General features: G+C 43.1%; 1 protein-coding gene across 10 annotated transcripts in view; it reads right to left on the reverse strand.

Moving 5' to 3' along the window:
• Positions 1 to 25,811, reverse strand: part of RASGRP1 (RAS guanyl releasing protein 1) — a 309,379-nt gene that overhangs the window by 31,143 nt on the left and 252,425 nt on the right. For 8 of the 10 annotated variants that reach the window (XM_067742527.1, XM_067742489.1, XM_067742506.1 and 5 more), the window contains 2 exons: positions 16,304 to 16,409; positions 218 to 280 (listed from right to left, as the gene is read on the reverse strand). In XM_067742527.1, coding sequence (XP_067598628.1) covers positions 218 to 280; positions 16,304 to 16,356 — 116 coding nt within the window. In that variant the 5' untranslated portion in view covers positions 16,357 to 16,409. Of the gene's footprint in view, positions 1 to 217; positions 287 to 16,303; positions 16,410 to 18,274; positions 18,804 to 25,811 lie in introns of those variants that run through there. The other 2 variants (XM_067742466.1, XM_067742537.1) reach the window with 2 other exon arrangements.

Consider the following 25,811-nt stretch of genomic DNA (forward strand, 5'->3'; position numbering starts at 1 on the left):
CATTGGTATAAAATATTAAGCTCAGGCACATCAGAAAAAACCGACTATGCTCTTTGAGGACTTTCCAGTACTAACAATTGCCCTTTCTGGTCTGTCCAGAGGTGTTGTATAGATGGTCAGGAAGGGAAAGGCAGGGAGGACAAGGAAAGAGCTAGAGTCTCTGGCTCTTTCATTTCACCCCACTCCACAAAGTCCCAAATGCATGCAGAAATGTTACCTTACAAAATAGCAGATCTTCAGGCAAAGCCCTGGTGAATTCTTTGCCAAGGCATCCTTATAGGTATGGCTGTGGTTAAGGGAAATGGAAGCCTCTGTTATAGAAACCAAACAACCTTTCATCTTTGCAAGTATTGCTAAAACTACCCTCCCTCCAGCCCCACAAATAGTTTCTTTTAATGTTTCTTCTCTCCCTGGCCATAGGATAAAACCAACTCAATGTGTGCAGCTGTATGCTTATGAAGGGCAAAGATGGTGACTTTAGCCCATGCTGAAGTCGCTTATGGAAGAAGGCCACAGCATCTCCTCTGCAGAAGTAGGAAGTCAACAGCACAGCAATGTCCCCGCACAGGTGACCTGTAAGAAGTAAAGAAGGGGCAAGTGACCTCTGCCCATGCCCAAGACTAGGAGTCTGCTGGAGACAAGCTAAAAAGAAGAGCTTGTTCTTATCTTTTCAGCAACTGATAAAAAATCTGTGCATTGAATTAGAAGAAAGGGAAGGAATAAATATTCAGATATATTGTAATGATAATCAAGGCAATAATAGGAAAATGATAATACATGCCTAGAAAATGTCAGTAGATTGATCTTACAGGTTGTAATAGCAAGTCAGAAAAAGCTATGTGAATGATCCAAATACAACTGGAGAGCACATTAAGGATCAATACCATTCGGAATATTCCACGAGAATGATGTCATTCTAAGAACAAGAAAGAATGGCAAAGTTCCACCAAGTTCACGCATCTCTAGAGATATATGGAAAGAATAAGTGTTTACTGTAAAGGTCACAGAAATGCAAAATCCAATCCAGTGACGAACCTGGGTGGTCCTACCCTCTTCCATCAACATACTGAGGAATCAGGCTATGTGGGCTGTGTGCCCCGCAAGACACTGCCCTCTTTCTCCTCTAAAAGCCATGTCAAATTAACCACAATCCAGGGCTCCGTGAATTTCAGCAGGGCCCCTGAGAGGAATCCACTGAGCAGCCAGCAGATGTCTCAGTTAACTGGGGCTGTGCAGTCTTCTTTCAGTGGCTATGCATATTTTAACCCTTGGAAGACTCAGACTTAAATATAGCAAAGTAAAAAACAGGCCAAATCATATTACTGATTTTTTTATTAGGAAGGGATCTATGCCTTTTGAAATCTTATATACCTGTAATGTTTAAGAGCATATTAGAACGAGAGTCTTGAAACTTCAATCTGGAATATACAATTAAGGGATTTACACTTGTGATTTTAAATTCAAATCTTATTAAGTTTATGCATAGCTTTGGAACATCTAAGGTAATGTTAGCTTTACTGTTGATAATTTTAATTTACTGAAGTTATAAAAACTATTTAGAATTCAGAAAAGCCTCTGAAGTATTTAAAAAATCTAAGATTTAAAATTACAAGTACATACCTATCAATAATTACTTTAAATGTAAATGGACTAAATGCTTCAGTCAAAAGACATGGAGTGGCTGAATGGATACAAAACCAAGATCCATATGTATGCTGCCTACAAGAGATGCACTTCAGATCTAAATAGTTAGACTCTTCAAGAAAAAAAATGGGAGTGCCCAAATCAATAAAATCAGAAATAAAAAAGTTACAATCAATACCACAGAAATATAAAAGAAAGTAAGAGATTACTACAACCAGTTACATGCCAATAAAATGGACAACCTAGAAGAAAGGTACAAATTCCTAGACATGTACAATCTTCCAAGACTGAGCCGGGAAGAAATAGAAAATATGAGCAGACCAATTACCAATAATGAAATTGAATCAGTAATTTAAAAAAAACAAAAAAACAAAAACAAACTCTCAGCAAACAAAAGTCCAGGACCAGATGGCTTCACAGGTGAATTCTACCAAACATTTAGAAAAGAGTAAACACCTATCAAACTATTCCAAAAAACTGCAGAAGAAGGACCACTTCCTAACTCATTCTATGAGGCCAGCATCACCCTGCTACTAAAACCAGTCAAAGATATCACAAAAAAAGAAAATTACAGGCTAATATCAATGATAAAAATATGATGAACATAGATTCAAAAATTCTCAACGAAATATTAGCAAACCAAATACAACAATATATTAAAAGAATTATACACCATGATCAAGTGGAATTTATCCAATGAATGCAAGGATAGTTCAATATCCACAAATCAGTCAGTGGGATATACCTCATTGACAAATTGAAGAATATATAAATAAAGAATAAAAATCATATGATCATCTCAATAGATACAGAAAAGGATTTGAGAAAATTCAACAATTTATGATTAAAAAAAAACTTTCCATGAAGATGTATAGAGGGAACATACCTAAACATAGTAAATGCCATATATTATAAGCCCACAGCTAACATCATACTCAATGGTGAAAACTGAAAGAATTTCTTCTACAATCAGGAACAAGACAAGGATGCCCACTCTCACCGCTTTTATTCCTAGCCAGAGCAATCAGACAAGAAAAAGAAATGAATCCAAATTGGAAAAGAAGAAGTAAAACTGTTACTGTTTGAAGATGACATGATACTATACATAGAAAATCCTAAATATACCACCAAAATACTACCAGAGTTCATCAAAATTCAGTAAAGTTGCAGGGTACAAGATTAATATATAAAAATCTGTTGCATTTCTATATACTAACAAGGAACTATCAGAAAGAGAAATTAAGAAAACAATCCCATTTAAATCACATCGAAAAGGATAGAATATCCAGGAATAAATCCAACTATGTAAGTAAAAGACCCACAGTCAGAAAACTTTAAGACACTGATGAAAAAAATTGAAGATGACAGAACAGATGGAAAGATATACCGTATTCATGGATTAGAAGAATATCGTTAAAATGACCAAACTACCCAAGGCAACCTACTGATTCAATGCAATCCTATCAAAACACCAATGGCATTTTTCACAGAAAACAAATAATTCTAAAATTCTATGGAAAGAAAAGTCCCCAAATAGCAAAACAATCTTGAGAAAGAAGAACAGAGCTGGAGGTATCACACGCCCGGACTTCAGACTATACTACAAAGCTACAGTCATCAAAACTGTATGGTACCAGCACAAAAACAAACAAGTAGATCAATGGAACAGAATAAAGAGCCCAGAAATTAACCCACACACTTATGGTTAATCTAAATCAAAGGAGGCAAGGACATACAATGGAGAAAAGACAGTCTCTTAAATAAATGGCATTGTGGAAACTGGACAGTTACATGCAAAAGAATCAAACTGGACTATTCTGGACACTATGCAAACTGGACACTATGCACAAAAATGAATTCAAAACTGATTACGAACTTAAATGTAAGACCTGAGCTGCCTGGAAGCAGAGAGGCAGCATATCCAAAGGGCTGCCTCCATAGTGTGGAGTTCAGGAGTTTGGAGAGCCCTTTGGGGGTCCCAGTTTTACCTAAGAGATGTCAACTTGAGAGTGTGCTGAACTTCACCTTATGCTCCCATATCACGTGTAGTCATCAAAGTGTTTTCTCTGCGGTTTCGCAGACATTCTCAGAGGGGAATCAGGAAGATGGTGGAAGAGTAAGAGGTGGAGATCACTTTCCTCCCCACAGATACACCAGAAATACATCTACACGTGGAACAACTCCTACAGAAGACATACTGAACGCTGGCAGAAGACCCCAGACCTCCCAAAAGGCAAGAAATTCCAGACATACCTGGGTAGGGCAAAAGAAAAAAGAATAAACAGAGAAAAGAATAGGGACAGGACCTGCACCTCTGGAAGGGAGCCGTGAAGGAGGAAAGGTTTCCACACATTAGGAAGCCCCTTTGCGGGCGGAGACTGCAGGTGGTGGAGGGGAAAAGCTTCAGAGCCACGGAGGAGAGCACAGCAACAGGGGTGTGGAGGGCAAAGCGGAGAGATTCCGTCACAGAGGATCGGTGCCCACTGGCACTCACCAGCCCGAGAGGCTTGTCCGCTCACCTGCCGGGGCAGGGGGGACTGGGAGTTGAGGCTCGGGCTTCGGTTGGAGCGCAGGGAGAGGACTGGGGTTGGCGGTGTGAACACAGCCTGCAGGGGGTTAGTGCACCACGGCTAGCCGGGAGGGAGTCCGGGGAAAAGTATGGACCTGCCGAAGAGGCAAGAGACTTTTTCTTCCCTCTTTGTATCCTGGTGCACGAGGAGAGGGGATTAAGAGCTCTGCTTAAAGGAGCTCCAGAAACGGGCGTGAGCCGCGGCTAACAGTGCGGACCCCAGAGACAGGCATGGGACGCTAAGGCTGCTGCTGCCGCCACTAAGAAGCCTGTGTATGAGCACAGGTCACTATCCACACCTGCCCTCCCAGAAGCCTGTGCAGCCTGTCACTGCCAGGGTCCCGGGATCCAGGGACAACTTCCCCGGGAGAACACGCGGCACACCTCAGGTTGGTGCAACGTCCCGCCAGCCTCTGCCACTGCAGGCTCTTCCCGCATCCATACCCCTCCCTCCCCCTGGCCTGAGTGAGCCAGAGTCCCCGAAGCAGCTGCTCCTTTAACCCTGTCCTGAGCGAAAAACAGACGCCCTCTGGCGACCTACACGCAGAGGCAGGGCCAAATCCAAAGCTGAGCCCCGGGAGCTGTGCGAACAAAGAAGAGAAAGGGAAATCTCTACCAGCAGCCTCAGAAGCAGCGGATTAAAGCTTCACAATCAACTCGATGTACCCTGCATCTGTAGAATACATGAATAGACAATGAATCATCCCAAATCAGTCCAAATTGAGGAGGTGGACTTTAAGAGCAAGGTTTATGATTTTTTTCCCCCTTTTCCTCTTTTTGTGAGTGTGTGTGTGTATGCTTCTGTGTGAGATTTTGTCTATATAGCTTTGCTTTCACCATTTGTCCTAGGGTTCTATGTCCGGTTTTTTTTTTCTTTTTTAAAAAAATTTCTTAATTATTTTTTATTTTAATAACTTTATTTTATTTTATCCTACTTTATTTTATTTTATCCCCTTCCTTCCTTCCTCCCTCTCTATTTCTTTTTCTTCCTTCCTTCCTTCCTTCCTTCCTTCCACTTTCTTTCTTTCTACTTTTTCTCCCTTTTATTCTGAGCCGTGTGGATGAAAGGCTCTTGGTGCTGCAGCCAGGAGTCAGTGCTGTGCCTCTGAGGTGGGAGAGCCAACTTCAAGACACTGGTCCACAAGAGACCTCCCAGCTCCACATAATATCAAATGGTGAAAATCTCCCAGAGATCTCCATCTCTACACCAGCACCCAGCTTCACTCAACGACCAGCAAGCTACAGTGCTGGACACCCTATGCCAAACAACTAGCAACACAGGAACACAACCCCACCCATTAGCAGAGAGGCTGCCTAAAATCATAAGTCCACAGACACCCCAAAACACACCACCAGATGTGGACCTGCCCACCAGAAAGACAAGATCCAGCCTCATCCACCAGAACACAGGCACTAGTCCCCTCCACCAGGAAGCCTACACAACCCACTGAACCAACTTTAGCCACTGGGGACAGACAGCAAAAACAACGGGAACTACAAACCTGCAGCCTGCAAAAAGGAGACCCCAAACACAGTAAGATACGCAAAATGAGAAGACAGAAAAACACACAACAGATGAAGGAGCAAGATGAAAACCCACCAGACCTCACAAATGAAGAGGAAATAGGCAGTCTACCTGAAAAAGAATTAAGAATAATGACAGTAAAGATGATCCAAGATCTTGGAAACAGAATAGAGAAAATGCAAGAAACATTTAACAAGGACCTAGAAGAACTAAAGATGAAAGAAGCAACAATGAACAACACAATAAATGAAATTAAAAATACTCTAGAGATGGGATCAATAGCAGAATAACTGAGGCAGAAGAACCGATAAGTGACCTGGAAGATAAAATAGTGGAAATAAAAACTGCAGAGCAGAATAAAGGAAAAAGAATGAAAAGAACTGAGGACAGTCTCAGAGACCTCTGGGACAACATTAAATGCACCAACATTCGAATTATAGGGGTTCCAGAAGAAGAAGAGAAAAAGAAAGGGACTGAGAAAATATTTGAAGAGATTATAGTTGAAAACTTCCCTAACATGGGAAAGGAAATAATCAAGTCCATGGGAAAGGAAATAGTTAATCAAGTCCAGGAAGCACAGAGAGTCCCATACAGGATAAATCCAAGGAGAAATATGCCAAGACACATATTAATCAAACTATCAAAAATTAAATACAAAGAAAACATATTAAAAGCAGCAAGGGAAAAACAACAAATAACACACAAGGGAATCCCCATAAGGTTAACAGCTGATCTTTCAACAGAAACTCTGCAAGCCAGTAGGGATGGCAGGACATATTTAAAGTGATGAAGGAGAAAAATCTACAACCAAGATTACTCTACCCAGCAAGGATCTCATTCAAACTTGATGGAGAAATTAAAACCTTTACAGACAAGCAAAAGCTGAGAGAGTTCAGCACCACCAAACCAGCTTTACAACAAATGCTAAAGGAACTTCTCTAGGCAGGAAAAACAAGAGAAGGAAAAGACCTACAAAAACAAACCCCAAACAATTAAGAAAATGATAATAGGAACATACCTATAGATAATTACCTTAAATGTAAATGGATTAAATGCTCCCACCAAAAGACACAGACTGGCTGAATGGATACGAAAACAAAACCCATATATATGCTGTCTACAAGAGACCACTTCAGACCTAGAGATACACACAGACTGAAAGTGAGGGGATGGAAAAAGATATTCCATGCAAATGGAAACCAAAAGAAAGCCGGAGTAGCAATTCTCATATCAGAGAAAATAGACTTTAAGATAAAGACTATAAGAAGAGACAAAGAAGGACACTACATAACGATCAAGGGATCGATCCAAGAAGAAGATATAACAATTGTAAATATTTCTGCACCCAACATAGGAGCACCTCAATACATAAGGCAAATACTAACAGCCATAAAAGGGGAAAGAGACAGTAACATATTCATAGTAGGGGACTTTAACACCCCACTTTCACCAATGGACAGATCATCCAAAATGAAAATTAATAAGGAAACACAAGTTTTAAATGATACATTAAACAAGATGGACTTAATTGATATTTATAGGACATTCCATCCAAAAACAACAGAATACAAATTTCTCTAAAGTGCTCATGGAATATTCTCCAGGATAGATCATATCTTGGGTCACAAATCAAGCCTTGGTAAATTTAAGAAAACTGAAATTGTATCAAGTACCTTTTCCGACCACAAAGCTATGAGACTAGACATCAATTACAGGAAAAGATCTGTAAAAAATACAAACACATGGAGGCTAAACAATACACTACTTAATAACGAAGTGGTCACTGAAGAAGTCAAAGAGGAAATAAAAAAATACCTAGAAACAAATGACAATGGAGACATGATGACCCAAAACCTATGGGATGCAGCAAAAGCAGTTCTAAGAGGGAAGTTTATAGCAATACAATCCTACCTTAAGAAACAGGAAACATCTCGAATAAACAACCTAACCTTGCACCTAAAGCAATCACAGGAAGAAGAACAAAAAAACTCCAAAGTTAGCAGAAGGAAAGAAATAAAGATCAGATCAGAAATAAATGAAAAAGAAATGAAGGAAACGATAGCAAAGATCAATAAAACTAAAAGCTGGTTCTTTGAGAAGATAAACAAAATTGATAAACCAGTAGCCAGACTCATCAAGAAAAAAAGGGAGAAGACTCAAATCAATAGAATTAGAAATGAAAAAGGAGAAGTAACAACTGACACTGCAGAAATACAAAAGATCATGAGAGATTACTACAAGCAACTCTAAGCCAATAAAATGGACAACCTGGAAGAAACGGACAAATTCTTAGAAATGCACAACTGCCAAGACTGAATCAGGAAGAAATAGAAAATATGAACAGACCAATCACAAGCACTGAAATTGAAACTGTGATTAAAAATCTTCCAACAAACAAAAGCCCAGGACCAGATGGCTTCACAGGCGAATTCTATCAAATATTTAGAGAAGAGCTATCACCTATCCTCCTCCAACTCTTCCAAAATGTAGCAGAGGGAGGAACACTCCCAAACTCATTCTACGAGGCCACCATCACCCTGATACCAAAACCAGACAAGGATGTCACAAAGAAAGAAAACTGCAGGCCAATATCACTGATGAACATAGATGCCAAAATCCTCAACAAAATACTAGCAAACAGAATTCAACAGCACATTAAACGGATCATACACCATGATCAAGTGGGGTTTATTCCAGGAATGCAAGGATTCTTCAATATACGGAAATCAATCAACGTGATACACCATATTAACAAATTGAAGGAGAAAAACCATATGATCATCTCAATAGATGCAGAGAAAGCTTTCGACAAAATTCAACACCGATTTATGATAAAAACCCTGCAGAAAGTAGGCATAGAGGGAACTTTCCTCAACATAATAAAGGCCATATATGACAAACCCACAGCCAACATCATCCTCAATGGTGAAAAACTGAAAGCATTTCCACTAAGATCAGGAACGAGACAAGGTTGCCCACTCTCACCACTCTTATTCAACATAGTTTTGGAAGTTTTAGCCACAGCAATCAGAGAAGAAAAGGAAATAAAAGGAATCCAAATCAGAAAAGAAGAAGTAAAGCTGTCACTGTTTGCAGATGACATGATACTATACATACAGAATCCTAAAGATGCTACCAGAAAACTACTAGAGCTAATCAATGAATTTGGTAAAGTAGCAGGATACAAAATTAATGCACAGAAATCTCTGGCATTCCTATACACTAACAACGAAAAATCTGAAAGTGAAATCAAGAAAACACTCCCATTTACCACTGCAACAAAAATAATAAAATATCTAGGAATAAACCTACCTAAGGAGACAAAAGACCTGTATGCAGAAAATTATAAGACACTGATGAAAGAAAGTAAAGATGATACAAATAGATGGAGAGATATACCATGTTCTTGGATTGGAAGAATCAACATTGTGAAAATGACTCTACTACCCAAAGCAATCTACAGATTCAATGCAATCCCTATCAAACTACCACTGGCAGTTTTCACAGAACTAGAACAAAAAATTTCACAATTTGTATGGAAACACAAAAGACCCCGAATAGCCAAAGCAATCTTGAGAACGAAAAACAGAGTTGGAGGAATCAGGCTCCCTGACTTCAGACTATACTAGAAAGCTACAGTAATCAAGACAGTATGGTACTGGCACAAAACCAGAAATATAGATCAATGGAAAAGGACAGAAAACCCAGAGATAAACCCACGCACATATGGTCACCTTATCTTTGATAAAGGAGACAGGAATGTACAGTGGAGAAAGGACAGCCTCTTCAATAAGTGGTGCTGGGAAAACTGGACAGGTACATGTAAAAGTATGAGATTAGATCAGTCCCTAACACCATACACAAAAATAAGCTCCAAATGGATTAAAGACCTAAATGTAAGGCCAGAAACTATCAAACTCTTAGAGGAAAACATAGGCAGAACGCTCTATGACATAAATCACAGCAAGATCCTTTTTGACCCACCTCCTAGAGAAAAGGAAATAAAAACAAAAATAAACAAATGGTACCTAATGAAACTTCAAAGCTTTTGCACAGCAAAGGAAACCATAAACAAGACCAAAAGACAACCCTCAGAATGTAGAAAATATCTGCAAATGAAGCAACTGACAAAGGATTAATCTCCAAAATTTACAAGCAGCTCATGCAGCTCAATAACAAAAAAACAAACAACCCAATCCAAAAATGGGCAGAAGACCTAAATAGACATTTCTCCAAAGAAGATATACAGACTGCCAACAAACACACGAAAGAACGCTCAACATCATTAATCATTAGAGAAATGCAAATCAAAACTACAATGAGATATCATCTCACACCAGTTAGAATGGCCATCATCAAAAAATCTAGAAACAATAAATGCTGGAGAGGGTGTGGAGAAAAGGGAACACTCTTGCACTGCTGGTGGGAAAGTAACCTGATACAGCCACTATGGAGAACAGTATGGAGATTCCTTAAAAAAGTAAATATAGAACTACCATATGACCCAGCAATCCCACTACTGGGCATATACCCTGAGAAAACCATAATTCAAAAAGAGTCATGTACCAAAATGTTCATTGCAGCTCTATTTACAATAGCCCGGAGATGGAAACAATCTAAGTGTCCATCATCGGATGAATGGATAAAGATGTGGCACATATATACAATGGAATATTACTCAGCCATAAAAAGAAACGAAATTGAGCTATTTGTAATGAGGTGGATGGACCTAGACTGTCATACAGAGTGAAGTAAGTCAGAAAGAGAAAGACAAATACCGTATACTAACACACATATATGGAATTTAAGAAAAAAAATGTCATGAAGAACCTAGGGGTAAGACAGGAATAAAGACACAGACCTACTAGAGAATGGACTTGAGGATATGGGGAGGGGGAAGGGTAAGCTGTGAGAAAGCGAGAGAGTGGCATGGACATATATACACTACCAAACGTAAAATAGATAGCTAGTGGGAAGCAGCCGCATAGCACAGGGAGATCAGCTCGGTGCTTTGTGACCACCTAGAGGGGTGGGATAGGGAGGCTGGGAGGGAGGGAGATGCAAGAGGGAAGAGATATGGGAACATATGTATATGTATAACTGATTCAGTTTGTTATAAAGCAGCAACTAACACACCATTGTAAAGCAATTATACTCCAATAAAGATGTAAAAAAAAAAAAAAAGTAAGACCTGAAACCATAAAACTTATAGAAGAAAACATAGGTATATGATCTTTGACATCAGTCTTCATAACATTGTTTTTGGATATGTCTCCTCAGGCAAGGGAAACAAAAGCAAAAATAAACAAATGGGACTAGGGCTTCCCTGATAGCACAGTGGTTAAGAATTTTCTTGCTGGTGCAGGGGACACAGATTCGAGCCCTGGGCTGGGAAGATCCCACATGCTGCGGAGCAACTAAGCCTGTGCACCACAACTACTGAGCCTGCACTCTAGAGCCCATGAGCCACAACTACTGAGCCTGCATGCCACAACTACTGAAGTCTGCGCACCTAAAGCCCATGCTCCGCAACAAGAGAAGTCACTGTAATAAGAAGCCTGCACACTGCAACAAGGAGTAGCCCCTGCTCACTGCAACTAGAGAAAGACCGTGCACAGCAATGAAGACCCAACACAGCCAAAAATAAATAAATAAATATATTAAACAAAAAACAACCAAATGGGACTATATCTAACTAAAGCTTTCGCACAGTGAAGGAAAAGAAACCCACCAACAAAATGAAAAGGCCACCTACTAAATGGTGAAGATATTTGCAAATGATATATCCAATAAGGGGTTAATATCCAAAACATACAAAGAACTCATATAACTCAACATCAAAAAACCAACGTGATTAAAAAACTGGCAGAGGATCTGTATATACATTTTCCCCAGGGAAGACAAATGGCCAAAAGCCACATGAGAAGATGCTCAGCATTACTAATCATCAGGAAAATGCAAATCAAAACCACAACGAGGTATCATCTCACACTTGTTAGAATGGCTGTTATCAAAAAGACAACAAATGACAAGTGTTGGTGAAGATGTGGAGAAAACAGAACCCTTGCACACTGTTGCTGGGAACATAAATTGGTGTAGCCACTGTGGAAAACAGTATGGAGGTTCCTCAAAAAATTAAAAATAGAACTACCATATGGTCCAGAATTTCCACTCCTGCGTATTTACCTGAAGAAAACAAAAACATTAATTAGAAGAGATATATGCAGCCATGTGTTCAATGCAGCATTATTCACAATAGCTAAGATATGGAAGCAACCTAAGTGTCCATCAAGAGACGAAAGTATAAAGAAGATGTGGTACATACATATACACACACACACTGGAATATTACTCAGCCATAAAAAAGAATGAAATCTTGCCATTTGAGACAACATGGATAGACTCAGAGGGTACATGCTAAGTGAAATAAGTCAGATAGAGAAAGACAAATACTGTATGATTTTACTTATATGTGGAATGTGAAAAAACAAATGCACAAACATAACAAAACAGAGTTATAGGTACAGAGAACAAACGGGTGTTTGCCAGAGGGGAGGGAAGTAGGGGGAAGAAAGAAATAAGTGAGGAAGATTAAGAGGTACAAACTTCCATTTGCAAAATAAATGAGACATGGGTAAGAAATGCACCGTATGGGGAATACAGTTAATAACTATGTAATATCTTTGTAGGGTGACATATCCGTAACTAGACTTATTGTGGTGACCAGTTTGACATGTATAGACATATCCAATCACTGTTATGTAACAGAAACTAACATAGTGTTGTAGGTCAATTATACTTCAAAAACGGACAAAGAAACAACAAACATAGAAAAATAGATCAGATCTGTGGTTACCAGAGGCAGGGGATGGGAAAAAGGGGGATTGTATGAAGGCAGTCAAAAGATACAAACTTATAAGATGAATAAGTACTAGGGATGTAATGTACAACATGATAAAAATATAATGAACACTGCTCGACGTTATACATGAAAGTTGCTAAGGGAAAATTCTAAGTTCTCATCACATGAAAAGAAATTTAAATTTCTTTAATTTTGTATCTATATGAGATGATAGATGTTCACTAAACTTATCATGAATCACGCTTCAAACCTTAAACTTACACAGTATTTTATGTCGGTTATATCTCAATAAAACTGGAAGAAGAAATAAAATTCATAATTATAGTTTAAAACCATTATTCCAATTAACCAAACATTTTTCAAGGTTCCTTAAAAGTGCCTGGTGGGACATTCTAGACTTATAGGAAGAACAGTAAGATTTGCAAGCTAAACTTGAACCCCTAAAGAAAAACTATGGCTGTGAAATTTGTACGTTTCATAAAATGACTTTAACTTAAAAAACCTAAATTTTGATAGATTTACTGTTATAAAATCTGTCCCTGAGAGCACCAAAATGAAACAGAAACACAAAACACACACACACACACACACACACCAAGAACAAAGGTAATCAATCCAAAAAATAAGCCTAGGCAACTGGCAAATTTCATGAAGTGAATGGTTCCAATGCTTGCCTTTCTTTGGACATGAAAGGGAGGAGTGAGAATGACATGACTTTACATTTCTCTTTACATTTCTTTATACCACATGGGTAAGAAAATGCATCCCTTCGGTGCAAAGAGATTCAAGCATAAGGCACATTCTAGATAAATACGTCTTAGAGTCTATATTTTTATTATTTGATCTAGTTGTTGAAAGATTTAACTTCTCCCTTATTAATGAGGAAGGCACTCACACACAAAAAAAACCCACTTTTCTTTTAAGACAACTGGGTGGACATAAGAATCAACATGGTGCCTTTCATCATGGAGTTTATCTTCCTTCTGTTTGCTCCCTACCCTTCTCTTCACACGTCCGTTCCCCAGTGCACAGTGCCAGGTGCCATCCAGGAGGGCAGAGCCTCCCAAGGTCGCAGAGCCCTTGTGCCACAGCGGAGGCAGCCTCGAGCAAGGCAGGCACTGCTTTCTCACGTGAGGAGATGAAGCAAACAGCAGCACACGCAGGCCAGTAATCAGGGGCTCAGGCATCTGCTGACCTGGGGTAATCGTCATTGTTTGCTGCAAGCTTCAGGCTCCACATCCTCATAGGCAGTGCTGTGGCCATGAAGTACCAGGGCAGTTCTGGCTGTACTTCTCAGGCATCTGAACTATTCAAAGCATGTTGTTAAATTTTTTTTCTCTCTCTAACAATGGAAAAACAGGAAGCAAAAGGAAGCCATCTGAGCTTCTTTAACTGACAGGTAAAAGGAGCTATTCCAGTCTGGTATGTTGAGACGTTCACCGTGGAGGGGAAAGGGTTTCTGAGAGAGCTGAGGATAGAGCAGTAGGGGCACACTGGGCCAGCCTGTGGAGGGCCATTTCCTGGCAACCGAGGATCTGCCATTACCCTCTATTTGCAGAGGCTCTGGAGCATGGCCTGCCTGATTCGCTTCTCAGGAAAGTAGCTGCAGAGGTGGATAAACGAGGGAGAGGGTGGCTGTGAAGATGAGAAGCCCAGGATGGGACAGAGGCTGGGGAGAGAGACCGTGAGGGCCCAAAGGCAGAGACATGGGAATGGAGAGAAAAGAGTCACTTCTGACGCAGGAACCCTGAGATTGGGTGACGGACTCTGTAGGTGAAAGGCACGGAGGACTGTGAGTGCTTTGATGTTGCCGCTTTAAGACCATCGGATGGGCAGCAATACCATGAACTGAAACTGAAAATACAGGTATCAAAGCAGAACTCATAGTAGTAGTAGTTGAGGTGGTGAGTTAATGAGTTAAGTTTTAAGCATATTAGATTGCAGTGTCTGCAGGATAAAGTGGTACAAACGTTAAAAAAAAAAATGGTTTGGGTTAGAGAAATATGGACTTGAAAGACCTCAGAGGAATGGTGGTGGAAATCCTGGTGGGAAATCACCCAGGGGAAGTGCAGTGAGAAGAAACCAGGATGTTATCCCCATCTCGAGGAGGTATGCAAAGAAGAGGCTGGATGGAGAGGTGGAGGAGGGCAGCCCAGGAGGAGGGAGAGCCGGGAAGGTGCAGTTCCCAGGGCCCTGGAGGGAGTCTGGAGAGGCAGGGGGTGTCAACAAGGCCTCTACACAGACATCGCTGTAAACAAGGGTGGAAACAAAAGCCACCAGGCTTGGCAGCTAGGAGGTCACTGGTGACATCAGAGGAAAGTCTGAGTACAGGGGTGGGGCCCACAGTCGGGTTAAGGACTGAGTGGGAGTTGAGCGATGGGAGAGAGTGAGTGCAGACTATTTTAAGAAGTCTGTGCATCACATTTCTAACCCTATCAATGGAATGAAGGGGAGGCAGGGTTGAGAGTTTATTTTTAGGTTGGGGAGACTTGAATGTGTTTTAGGCTGAGAGGCAGGTGCCCCTGAAGAGGCAGGGTTTAGAAGGACAGGAGAGAGGGGAGATAACTGATAGAGAAAGATTCTGTGAGAGTGGGAGGGAGGATGGGGAGGAAGAGGGCTCTGCTGTCACCGTGGGGGCAGGTACCCGGCGGGGCACCAAGACAGGCGCCCCAGGTACAGCTCAGTCCTTAGAGCAACAAAATTTTTTCAGCGAGGAGTATTTAATCACTGACATTGTTTAGAATTGCTGGTACGTGGAGTTAATAAAAAGTAGACCAACTCTGAGTCTGTTTTATTACGGTTTTAAAATTCTCTGCAGGCCAGACATCCAATTATTACCTGCACCTCTCATCACGTGGACCCCTCCCAAGGTTGCACCCTTGGAATGCCACTGAAAACACCTCCTCTGAGATGAGAGGTAAAGGTTTATGAGTCACTTTAGAGAAGAGATTCAGTCTTTACGTTTTTTTCTGTGTGCCATGAGATGAAAAGGAATGGCTGAGGAGAGTGGTAAAGGATTAGAACAGCTACAAAGCATGACTCAGTGCCAGGGACCTGGGCTTCAAGGTGCTAAACAGTCTCAGCCCACCTACAGCCCACAGTGTCATCAGTCATCAGGGAGAGGGAGAAGGCAGCCGTTTTCTCCACCCAACTCCATTCGCACCCCCAAGAGAAGGTTAGAATCCGGCAGGGTTTGCTTGGCACGTAGCCAGTGCCTCTGCCTAAGCAAAAAGGCACCAGCAGCCTCTCCAGATGCTCTGGCATCAGAAAGCGCTCTTCAGAACCTGAGGCAGGCTGAAGAATTGGACAGGAAAGCCACAGTGCAGTTTATCACTTGAGTCATGCTTGCACCCTTGTCATTTTGCATGTGATAAATATGAATTTTGATTAATCTACAGGAAAACGATTTTTCACTAGCAAGAACTAACAAAGAAGACTATGTTTGCATGTTGATTTCTTTGGCCTCTTCCCAGAGCAATCAGCATCAATAACATTGCCTCGCCCAACAGAAGATACACACACATACATATGCACACACACACACATGCACACAGACACGCACACCGTGCCATGAAAGGACGTATGAACCCATTAACCACTCAGGGTTATGCCAAAGCAACCAAAGTGAAAGCATCCTTCCAATTTCAAGACACTGCTGAACGAATCCCACGTGGGGACCGCCAGGCACTATGCTAAAGGATATAGAGTGATAACTTTTTGGAGCAGTTCAGCAGAGGAAATGAGAATTCGGTGCATGGTCAGCAGGACTTGCAACAGTTGGTTACTTCGACACAGGTTTCCGTCTGCATCTGAAAACATAAAGAGCAGCTTCTGAGCGAGGCCCCAGAGAGGAATTAGTTACCTGGTGGGACACCTGCCAGCCCCCCATCACTCCCGGTGGAAGACCAGAGGGCGGGCTCTGCAGGCCCAGCGCCCTGCAGGCCCAGCGCCCTGCCCCCACTGACTCTGACACCACACATCCATCCCTCCGTTCTTTGCTTTTCTTTATCCTCCAGCTGCATCCTCCCCAACCCCAAGTATCCGTTTTGAGGCTCATTAACCACGCTGCCAGAAAGGTGGTAGAATCGTGGGGAAAGGATAACATTTGCACCAGTACATGCGAGTCTCTGTTGAAAGCAGAAGCAGATCCAGGCTTTGTGATGCCTGAAAGGCATATAACGGGGAAGGAGGAAGTCCTTTCTGGGGTCAGAGGGAAAAAAGTTATAGTCTTACCAGATTACAGTTAAAATACCTTATTCTTGCAAGTTTTACAAAAACATATGACCACATGAATACATTTCTAGGGCTGCCCCATGGCCTTGGAAGTGGGCTCATGCACACGAGGGGCCCTGAAATGGAAGCTTCCTTAGTTTTATGGGCAGTGCGCTCTGGATGGGAATAAAGGAGGAAGACTATGGGCAAACATGACTTTTGGAGATTATGGGTGGGTTACAAGTACCCATGATGATTTGTATCAAAGATCATGGTTAGCTCCTTACTTGGGTTTTGCAAATCCTGCTGGTACCACATAACAAGATGCATTCCATACAATGGCATTGGGTGCAAAGATTCCCCCTGGAGTGGTTTTCAAAATCTTTTCACATTTACGGCATGAAGTGTTAGGGGCTGTGCTGGTTATTCACTGCAGATCTAGTCTCTGTCCTTCACCATGGACTGCATCACCAGGCTCCTTGCTAGCCAGCTTCCAGTTGGGTTCAGCCATTGGGATGCATCGGCAAGAGATGGGAGGAGAGAGAAGTAGGTATTTCTTTCTCCTTCCCTCTCTGCTTGGCACTACTTCCCTGTAGCTACAGGTCTCTTCAATGAGTGATCACGCTGCTTGGTCCCTCTTTGAGGGCTCTAGCGCTCACTGGGATCTAATACTATATACTAATCTCCCTTTTGACCCTTTGCTGCTGAGGGTGGTAACGACTTCTGGCTGTTGATAGTCTCTGGGTGCAGCATCTCTTAATTCCACTCTCATCTCTGTAAGTAGGCCCCCATCATTAAAGTGTCTTCACTTAAACAAACCATGTGAATTCTGTTCCCTGCTGGGAACTTGAATGATTCAGGGGAAAATACCTAATGAAAGAATATACATGGATTCTTTTATCATTTGCTAGCTCTTTAAAGCACATTATACAAAAGGGGTTATCATTTTCATTCTTTCCAAGTATACCAAATGGTAAATGAAGGACATAGTGCATTTGGGCTCAGGATTCAGAAGTTCTGGCTCACTCGCAGATGATGAGTTAAAGTCATAGCTCATTGAGAAAATATAAGCAAACGCGACAAGATCGCTCACCTTCCCACCGCCAAATCCACCAATTTACCCGCATTCTATTACTCTTACTGCCTGCCTTCCTCTATTACCATGGAAGGTACTTCACAGGTCAATGCTTCCACTGAGCTCTGGGTCTCCTTTTTCTCAAGGACACTGACACTGTCTTTGTCCACGTTCTCTCCTCCAGTATCAACTTTCCTCTTTCTCTCGCCTGGTTTACTTCCACTGGCACTTAAGCACACCCCAGAATCTCCTATTTAAAACGAAATGAAATAAAACAAAACCTGAAACTGTAGGCACCTCTCCATTCTGTTCCCCTTTTCAGCAAAACCTCAGTCATCAATTTCTCATCTCCCATTCCCTTTCATCCATACCATTTTTGACTCCTACCTCTCTTTCTTTTGTTGTTTTTTTTTGCGGTACGCGGGCCTCTCACTGTTGTGGCCTCTCCCGTTGCGGAGCACAGGCTCCGGACACGCAGGCTCAGCGGCCATGGCTCACGGGCCCAGCCGCTCCGTGGCATGTGGGATCTTCCCGGACCGGGGCACGAACCCGTGTCCCCTGCATCGGCAGGCGGACTCTCAACCACTGCGCCACCAGGGAAGCCCTCTCCTACCTTTCTTATTCCACAAAATCTTTTATTTTCAAGGTCTCCAATCTTTTATTTTCAAGGTCCACATTGCCAAATCCAAGGGTTCATGCCTCTGTCCTCATCTTACTTTATGACTTGAGTTGCATTCAACCCAACCCAACCCAAGCTGACAACTCTCTCCTCCTTCCTGGAGCATTTTCTTCGCTTGGCTTCCACAACATCACACTCTCTCAGCTTCCCTCTCCAGCTCTTGTTCTGTCTCCTCTTCGTTTGCTGAGCTTTTAAATGTTACTGTGCTCTGTGGCTTAGTCCTCCCACTTCTTTTTTTTTCTAACAATTTTTAAAGTCTAAAACTTTTTAAGTTTTAAATTAAAAAAATTTAACTTCTTTCTTCTAGGTAGGGGAATTAATCTAGTCGTTTGGCGAAAATACCATTGATATGCTCATGACTGCCCAACAGACATCTTCAGCCCTGAGTACCGAATTCTTATGTCCCACATCCTACTTGGCGAATCCACATAGATGTGTAATTTCTGACTTAACTCATACAAACAAAATTCATGACCTCTCCGTCCCCTAATTCACTTCTCCTCCATTTTTCCTCATCTCAGGAAATGGTACCACCAGTCATCCTCTCAGTTACCCAAACAAAAAACCTAGTGGTCATCCTTCATTTCTCATTTTTCCTCGCATCCAATACATTAGCAAGTCTTGATTCTACTTTCAAAATACGCCTCAAACCTCTCCATGTTTCCCCATCCTTGCCATCATGCTGTGTAGCCATTACCACGATGACCTAATTGACCTCCTGTTTTCACTCTTATCCACTTACCCACAAACTGCTCTTCACACAGCAGCCAGGAGTGAGCTCCTAAAACCCATAAATCAGGTCATGTGCTTAATACGCTTCAATGGGTTCCATTATACTTGTAATAACACATGGACTCCTTGCTACAGCCAACAGAGCTCTACATGTTCTGGCCCCTGTTAGCCTCCCACTTCCTTTCATACCATATTACTCCTCTCTATACCACTGTTTATACCTTGAACGCTCCAAGCTTATTCCTACTTTGCATTTGTTATTTCCGTCAGTGTGGCCTTTCTTCCCTTGGCCCATTCATGTCATTTATGTCTCAGTTTCAAGGTCACATTCTCAGAAAGGTATTCCTTAAACTACGTAAGGTAGCCATGGTCCTGCCTGAGTTTCTTCACAACACTTACCAGTGATCTGAAGTTCTCTTTTTTTATTTGATTTTTATTTTCTGAGTCTCTGCTAGAATATAAGCTTCATGAGACCTGACCTTGTCTGTTTTTTCCACAACCATATCTCTAGGGTCTACAACAGTGCTGATACATGACAGTTACTCATTAAACACTTCTTGAGTAAATGAGTGAACTACACCAAATAGGAGACCCCTTAACTCTTCATGTATCTTTGGATATTGAGTTTGCTTTTTTCATTAGCTATTTCATTAATGATATATAATACGCACACATTTTCTTCTTGGCCACAGTTTATAAAAGAAACAAAGTTACAATTTGATAAATCATTTTTAAGAAGTATTCATCTAGCCTGTTATAGTTTTATACATCGTTCATTACTTATTCTAAGCTTACACTCTGGTGAGGTGGGGTTAGTACTGCTATCTGTTTTCTGGCCCACATAATTTCTGTAATATTTATCTCCTGCCACAAAAATTCTGCATAACAAAACACCCCAAAATTCAGTGCCTGAAAACAGTAATCTTTTTTTTTTTTTTCCTCAAGAGTCTGTAAGTTGGCTAGGGGTTGGCTGATATAGGCTGGGCTTTGCTAGGGCTCCTATCCTACATGCGCCCCCAACTTCCCTGGACCAGTGGGCTAGCCAGGGTATGCTCTTCTCGTGGTGAGGGCAGGGTGCTGTAGGACAACTGGAAGTATCCAAGGCCTCTTAGGCCTAGGCTTAGAACTGGCATGCTGTCACTTCTGCTTTAGTCTGTTGGCCGAAGAAAGTCACTGCTGAATCTCAAGTCAAAGGGCAGGAACCTCAAAGTCATATGGAAAAGATCACTGACACAGAGAAGGTAAAGTTGGGCGAGGAGGCAATAACACAATCAAATCTACCACAATTATACGGACGTAAGTTTTCAAGTCAGCATCTGACAATATAGTTTTTATAAGGCACCTTTCCTCACAGAATTATATAGTAGTGCTTCTATTCCTGTACGTTATGGTACAAAGCAGGAGAAACTGAAATATATTTGTAGGGTATGCATTAGAATGTTCCTGGAGTTATGGACACAGTCGCAGACTTATTCAGTATGAATAAAATCTAAGACTTGCTATCTCAATTGTTCTTTGTGGCTGGCTAGCATCCTTCCTGGATGCTCATATATTAGGGAAAGGGGCTTAGCAGTGTCCTGGGTGAGATGAAAACCAAGTCACATACAGAAAGATTCAAGGACCCAAATAGGTTTACCATGGAGAAGACTCAGTAGAGATATTAAAATTTTCTTCAAATATTTGTAACGTTAACTGTGGGAGAATGTTTAGACTTGTTCTGTGGGGCCACAAATGGCAGAACCAGAGAGGATGAATAGAAAAAGTTATGGGAAAGAGAACTGGGCACAACACGTGGCAGAAAATTCTAACCATTAAGCCTGCCCAACAACGGAAGCATTTGCATCACAGACCTCTGTATTCAAGAGGAGGCTGGGGAGGGACACTTTATTCAATTATTGTAATTGGCATTGAACCTATTATTTACTGAAGTCCTACTCAATACCAGGGGCCATGCTCAGCACTTTGATGTTATTTCTAATTCTCACAACACCTCTGCAGTGTTGATACTGCTCACAATTTACAGCTGAGGAAATGAAAGCACAGAGAGATTAGGTCGCTTGTTCTAGGTCAAAGAGACAATGGGTGGAGGAGCTCAGGATCTGGTTCCTGGTCTGTTTGATTCCAGATCCCCAGCTCTTTCCAAGACACTGCGTGACCATTTGTCAGGATAGGGAATTCAAGTATTAAATGGGGGAAGGGGGCTAGAGTAGATGAGCTTTAAGATCTCTTCCAGTCCCTAGGGCTACAAGTCTAAGAGACGCCACTGGAATATTGGATTGGAACCAATTAATGCACATTTGAAAGGATAGCTTTTTGCATCTGATGATTTCTGAAAAACTCTCACATGCCTTGGCGGATTGATAGTGATCATTCAAGTTGGCTTTAAAATAAGAAGGGTGCTGTGCCTAAGATCCACAGTCACAGTCATTCTCCACTTTTGCCTCACACCCCCTCTTCCACAGAGTCCTCTGATGGTCCCCCACTACGGCGTGTTAATCCCCACACGCTCTGTTGGAGGGCAGGCTGGCATACGGTAAGGCCAGGAGGGCATCTCTCGGCACCTTGTTTCACAACCCCCTCGTAGGTGCCCCTTCTTCCACAGAACTTCCTGCATGTTCACTTGCCCTCATTCCTGCCACCACCTCTCCCCAACCTCTCCCCAACTCGACCATCGACCTCCCTACAACCTCATCAAGGATGCACTCCCCTCCCGCCCTCATCTCACGGAGCAGCACTTCTCCCTTCTTGAGGGGAAGAGCCACCCTTTGAAAGTCAGATTTCAAAGTGGCTGGTCAAGGGGAATCTACCTTCTAGACTGCTGGATTTTATTTTGATAATTTGATATAATTGCTGTAAGCTGATTTAAACATTTCAGTGAATAATTTAATTTTGTTTGCAGCTTTAGGCTTCTGAAAAATGCAGGGTGTCATACTAAAATTCTAATACGTAAAATGTGCAATGCATAATAAAATGTGCATATTTTCTCATTACCATCTGCTTCTCCTTCTACTTCAGGGGGAGACTTCTTTAAGGGGTTGAAACCTCAGTGGGACACAAATTGCCCATCTTACATACTCCATCACTCAACCTGGGGAGCAATGTGTGCTGCTAGGGAAGTATGCTAGTCAAAGATCCACCCGACCTGTGGACCATTTGCTCTACAGAGCAAACAGAAAAGCCATGTGGAGAGTCATTTCTCTGTGAGCCAGCAACTGGTTTTCCATCATCAGACTCAGTGCTGGCGTTAGCTATGCTTCATGGAATCACAGACTCTCACGGTGGAAAAGACTTTAGCTGTCTTCCACCTCAACCTTCTAGCTGTTGCATTACTTCCTCCTAAAGGCATCACAGGTAACTGGCTGACTAGGCTCTAGTTACACCCTTCCAACGAGAGGATACAGCCCTCTAACTACTCTGTAGAGCAACTTTCATTCTACTTCAATTAAAAACATTTTATAATTAATCGACTCTGTGCAAGGCACTGTCCTAGGTACCAAAGGAGATATGAAGAGCTATAAGAAAACTCTTGTCTAGTTGGAGAATAAGACACACACCCAACATACTTCATAATATCAGGCAGTCAATGTTAGAAGTGAAACCCGTGGAGATCATGCTGAATGGTGGCAAAGGAGAGATCCTATCCAGTCGTGGTGATTCAGGAAGCATCTCTTGCCATCTGCAGTGAGGTGACCCAAAGCTTCAGGATTCAAGAGGCCATCTGGTCTAGCCCTCTATCTCTCAACCTGCCCATAGCCTCTTTTCTTCCTTTCTGTGGTTTAATCTTAAATAAGCTGCTTGCCTAGAGTGATGCCCTGCTCCCTGATGATATGACTCCTGTGAGAACAAACTTGCAAACGGCTGCATTCGAGGCACTGCTTCTTGCTGACAAGGGGTGGGGGCAACCTTCCTACAGTGAAGGCTTGTCTGGGGGATGAGGCAGCAATGACTCGCTGCAAAATGGACAGAAAACATGTCCAACACCAGAGAAACTCCAGTACAGAGTCCCTTCTTCCCCTATGTTTCGGTTTCCATGGAAATCCCTTGATGTGCGAAGGGATTTTGTATGTACCAAAGACAGAATATCAGAAATTGGTATATTGAGGGTAAGCAAGCGATCAGCATTGGGAGGGAATCACACAAAAGAACAGGTGTGTTGAAAACGGGGGCCAGAAAATGGTAATGGGAAAGCTAGTATCAGAAAGCCACGGGGCAGGTTTGGATCCAGAGCCTAGAGCAGGGCTGCAGCTGCTAATGCAGGTCAGTATCACCAGTAACAGGAGAGACTGGATCTAGGCAGAACCTGACAGATACAGAGTTCTGAACGCGTTACAACACGGTAAATGTTCCAAAGAAATAAACTCTACTTGACAGCAAGACTATTACACTCATTAGATCCTGTTTGGAGAGTGCAGAAAAATTGACAAGCTGAAAATAAGTTTACTGGTTTGTTGTTTGTTGGTTGGTCTGGTTTTTTAGGGCCGACAGCTGCAGCTGGGGTAGGAAGTGCGTGCGAAGAAAGAATGTGGTGACGCACACATACTTTGAGCCCTCAGAGCTTTCACTACCTGAGCAGCTCACAACATGTATCGGCAGCACCTTAATCTTTTCTCCAACCAGGAGAAAGCAAGGGATTTGCTAAGGACGGAGTCTCGCTTCACAGGGCAAGCGTGAGAACCCGCGTGGCTGCCACTGGGGGAGCACTGGTAAGAGTTTCAACAACAGCTCTCCTGGGGGGTGGGGGGGACCCTGATTTGTGGTGCACGCAGATTTCTGTGGTATCAATACCCCCACTGTGGCCGATTCCAAGCCACCAATATGAAGTCAGACGGTGGAGCGGGGAGGAGATGCTTGCAGTCAGCTCTCAGCACCACGGGCTGCCGCTCTCATCCACGGACCCGGGGTCGGAAGGGCGGTGCCTGCTCAGCTTCCGCCCTACCTGGCACCTCGTTCCCAGGTGCTCCCAAACCCACTTTCCTCCTCACCTCACTCCTGATCTCATGCCCTCTGGGCCTTGCCTGGTGACTGCTGCCCAGTTAACCCTGATGAGCACATTCCTCGGGGAGGAGGGGAGGACGCATGGGTGGATCCTCTCAGATGTCTGCATAGCAACAGCGACTTCTTGGAGTACTTGGTGCTCTAACCCAAGGAAGAACATTTTAACGTAGGGTGAGAATGCGGGAGAAGGGAAGCTCCCAGCCCTCATAAATCTAAGCCCCGCTCTGGCTCCCTCTGGGATAACCTGGTATATCATACCCAGACAAAACGTGCGTGTGCACACACAGCTGTCCTTGAAGCCCCCAGCAGCGGGAGAGCCACTGCTCTCCCTGGATGGGAACGCCTGAGGGCAAGACTTTGTTTTCACAGTACTGAGGCTCAAGGGACAGAACCACCTGGGCTGAGCACCTGAGTCGTACCGCTCTGCGAGCAGCTGGCACCGTGGGCACAGTTTTAAAGAGGAGGACACCGAGGTGTCGTGCGTTGGCCATGGTCTAGGGCTGGTGAGTGGAAGGTCCTGGACAGGATCGGCCCTCTGGCCCCCAGCCCAGGTCTCCTTCCTTGGCATCTACCTCTCCTCGGGGGATTGCTGGGAGGTGAGCGGCGTAAGGCCTAGGTATACTGGGAAGAGCTCTGACTTCCAGCTGTGCATGCTACAAGGCTAAACCTCTTACGCCCATATCTCCTTTTCTCCCCCAAAAGCCCTACATCCACATACCAACCCTGCCCTTCTCACTGCAGTCACGGTACAGACTAAAAGTCTTCCTGGAGACCCGAACCCTTAAACCCACCACTTCTCATGACATCAGCACAAAGGCTGTTACTGGCACCATTTAGCTAGGACGACTAGACCCCAGAGAGCCCGTGGCCACGTGGGTGAAAACACCAGTGCCCTGAGAGCTCACAGCCCCTGAGTGGCCCGCCTCTCCCTCTTCCTGCAACAGCAGCTCCGCTCCCTCAGCCAAAGCAGACGGCCACGGGGACGGTCCTCCCCGCGCACGGCTTTGCTTCCGAAGCGTGAAGCTCTATGTAAAGGATGACCTAGATTTTCTGGATGAGCGACTGCAATCTATAAATGTCTAATCATGCGCACGAATTGCCTAAAGTGAAGAAGAGCTTTCAGCTCTATTGCCTCTGCTGAGCAAGGCCGTGGCCTTCCTTGGGGACTGCAGCCTCCATCCAGACCTGTCACGTCTCAAGAATCAGGGGTCTGAGAAGTCGTGAGGGAAGCTGTCCTCTTCCGTTCTGCAAATTGGACACAGTCCCAAGTGTGGAGGTCAGGGGGCTGGGCCGGCACTAAAAGACAAGGGGCGGGAGGAGGCGTGATGGGTATGGGGTAGGCCCGGTGATGGGGTCTGCGACCTGGTGATGGAGTCTGCGACCCAGTGATGGAGTCTGTGACACTGTGATGGAGTCTGCGACCCTGTGATGGACTCTGGGACGAAGCCATGACCTCAAATTCTAAGAGTCGTTGTTGGAAGGCGGCACCAACTGAACACCCTGGGCAGGTGGCCGCTT

This window comes from Pseudorca crassidens, chromosome 1 (assembly GCF_039906515.1).
Source record: "Pseudorca crassidens isolate mPseCra1 chromosome 1, mPseCra1.hap1, whole genome shotgun sequence".
Lineage (NCBI taxonomy): Eukaryota > Metazoa > Chordata > Mammalia > Artiodactyla > Delphinidae > Pseudorca > Pseudorca crassidens.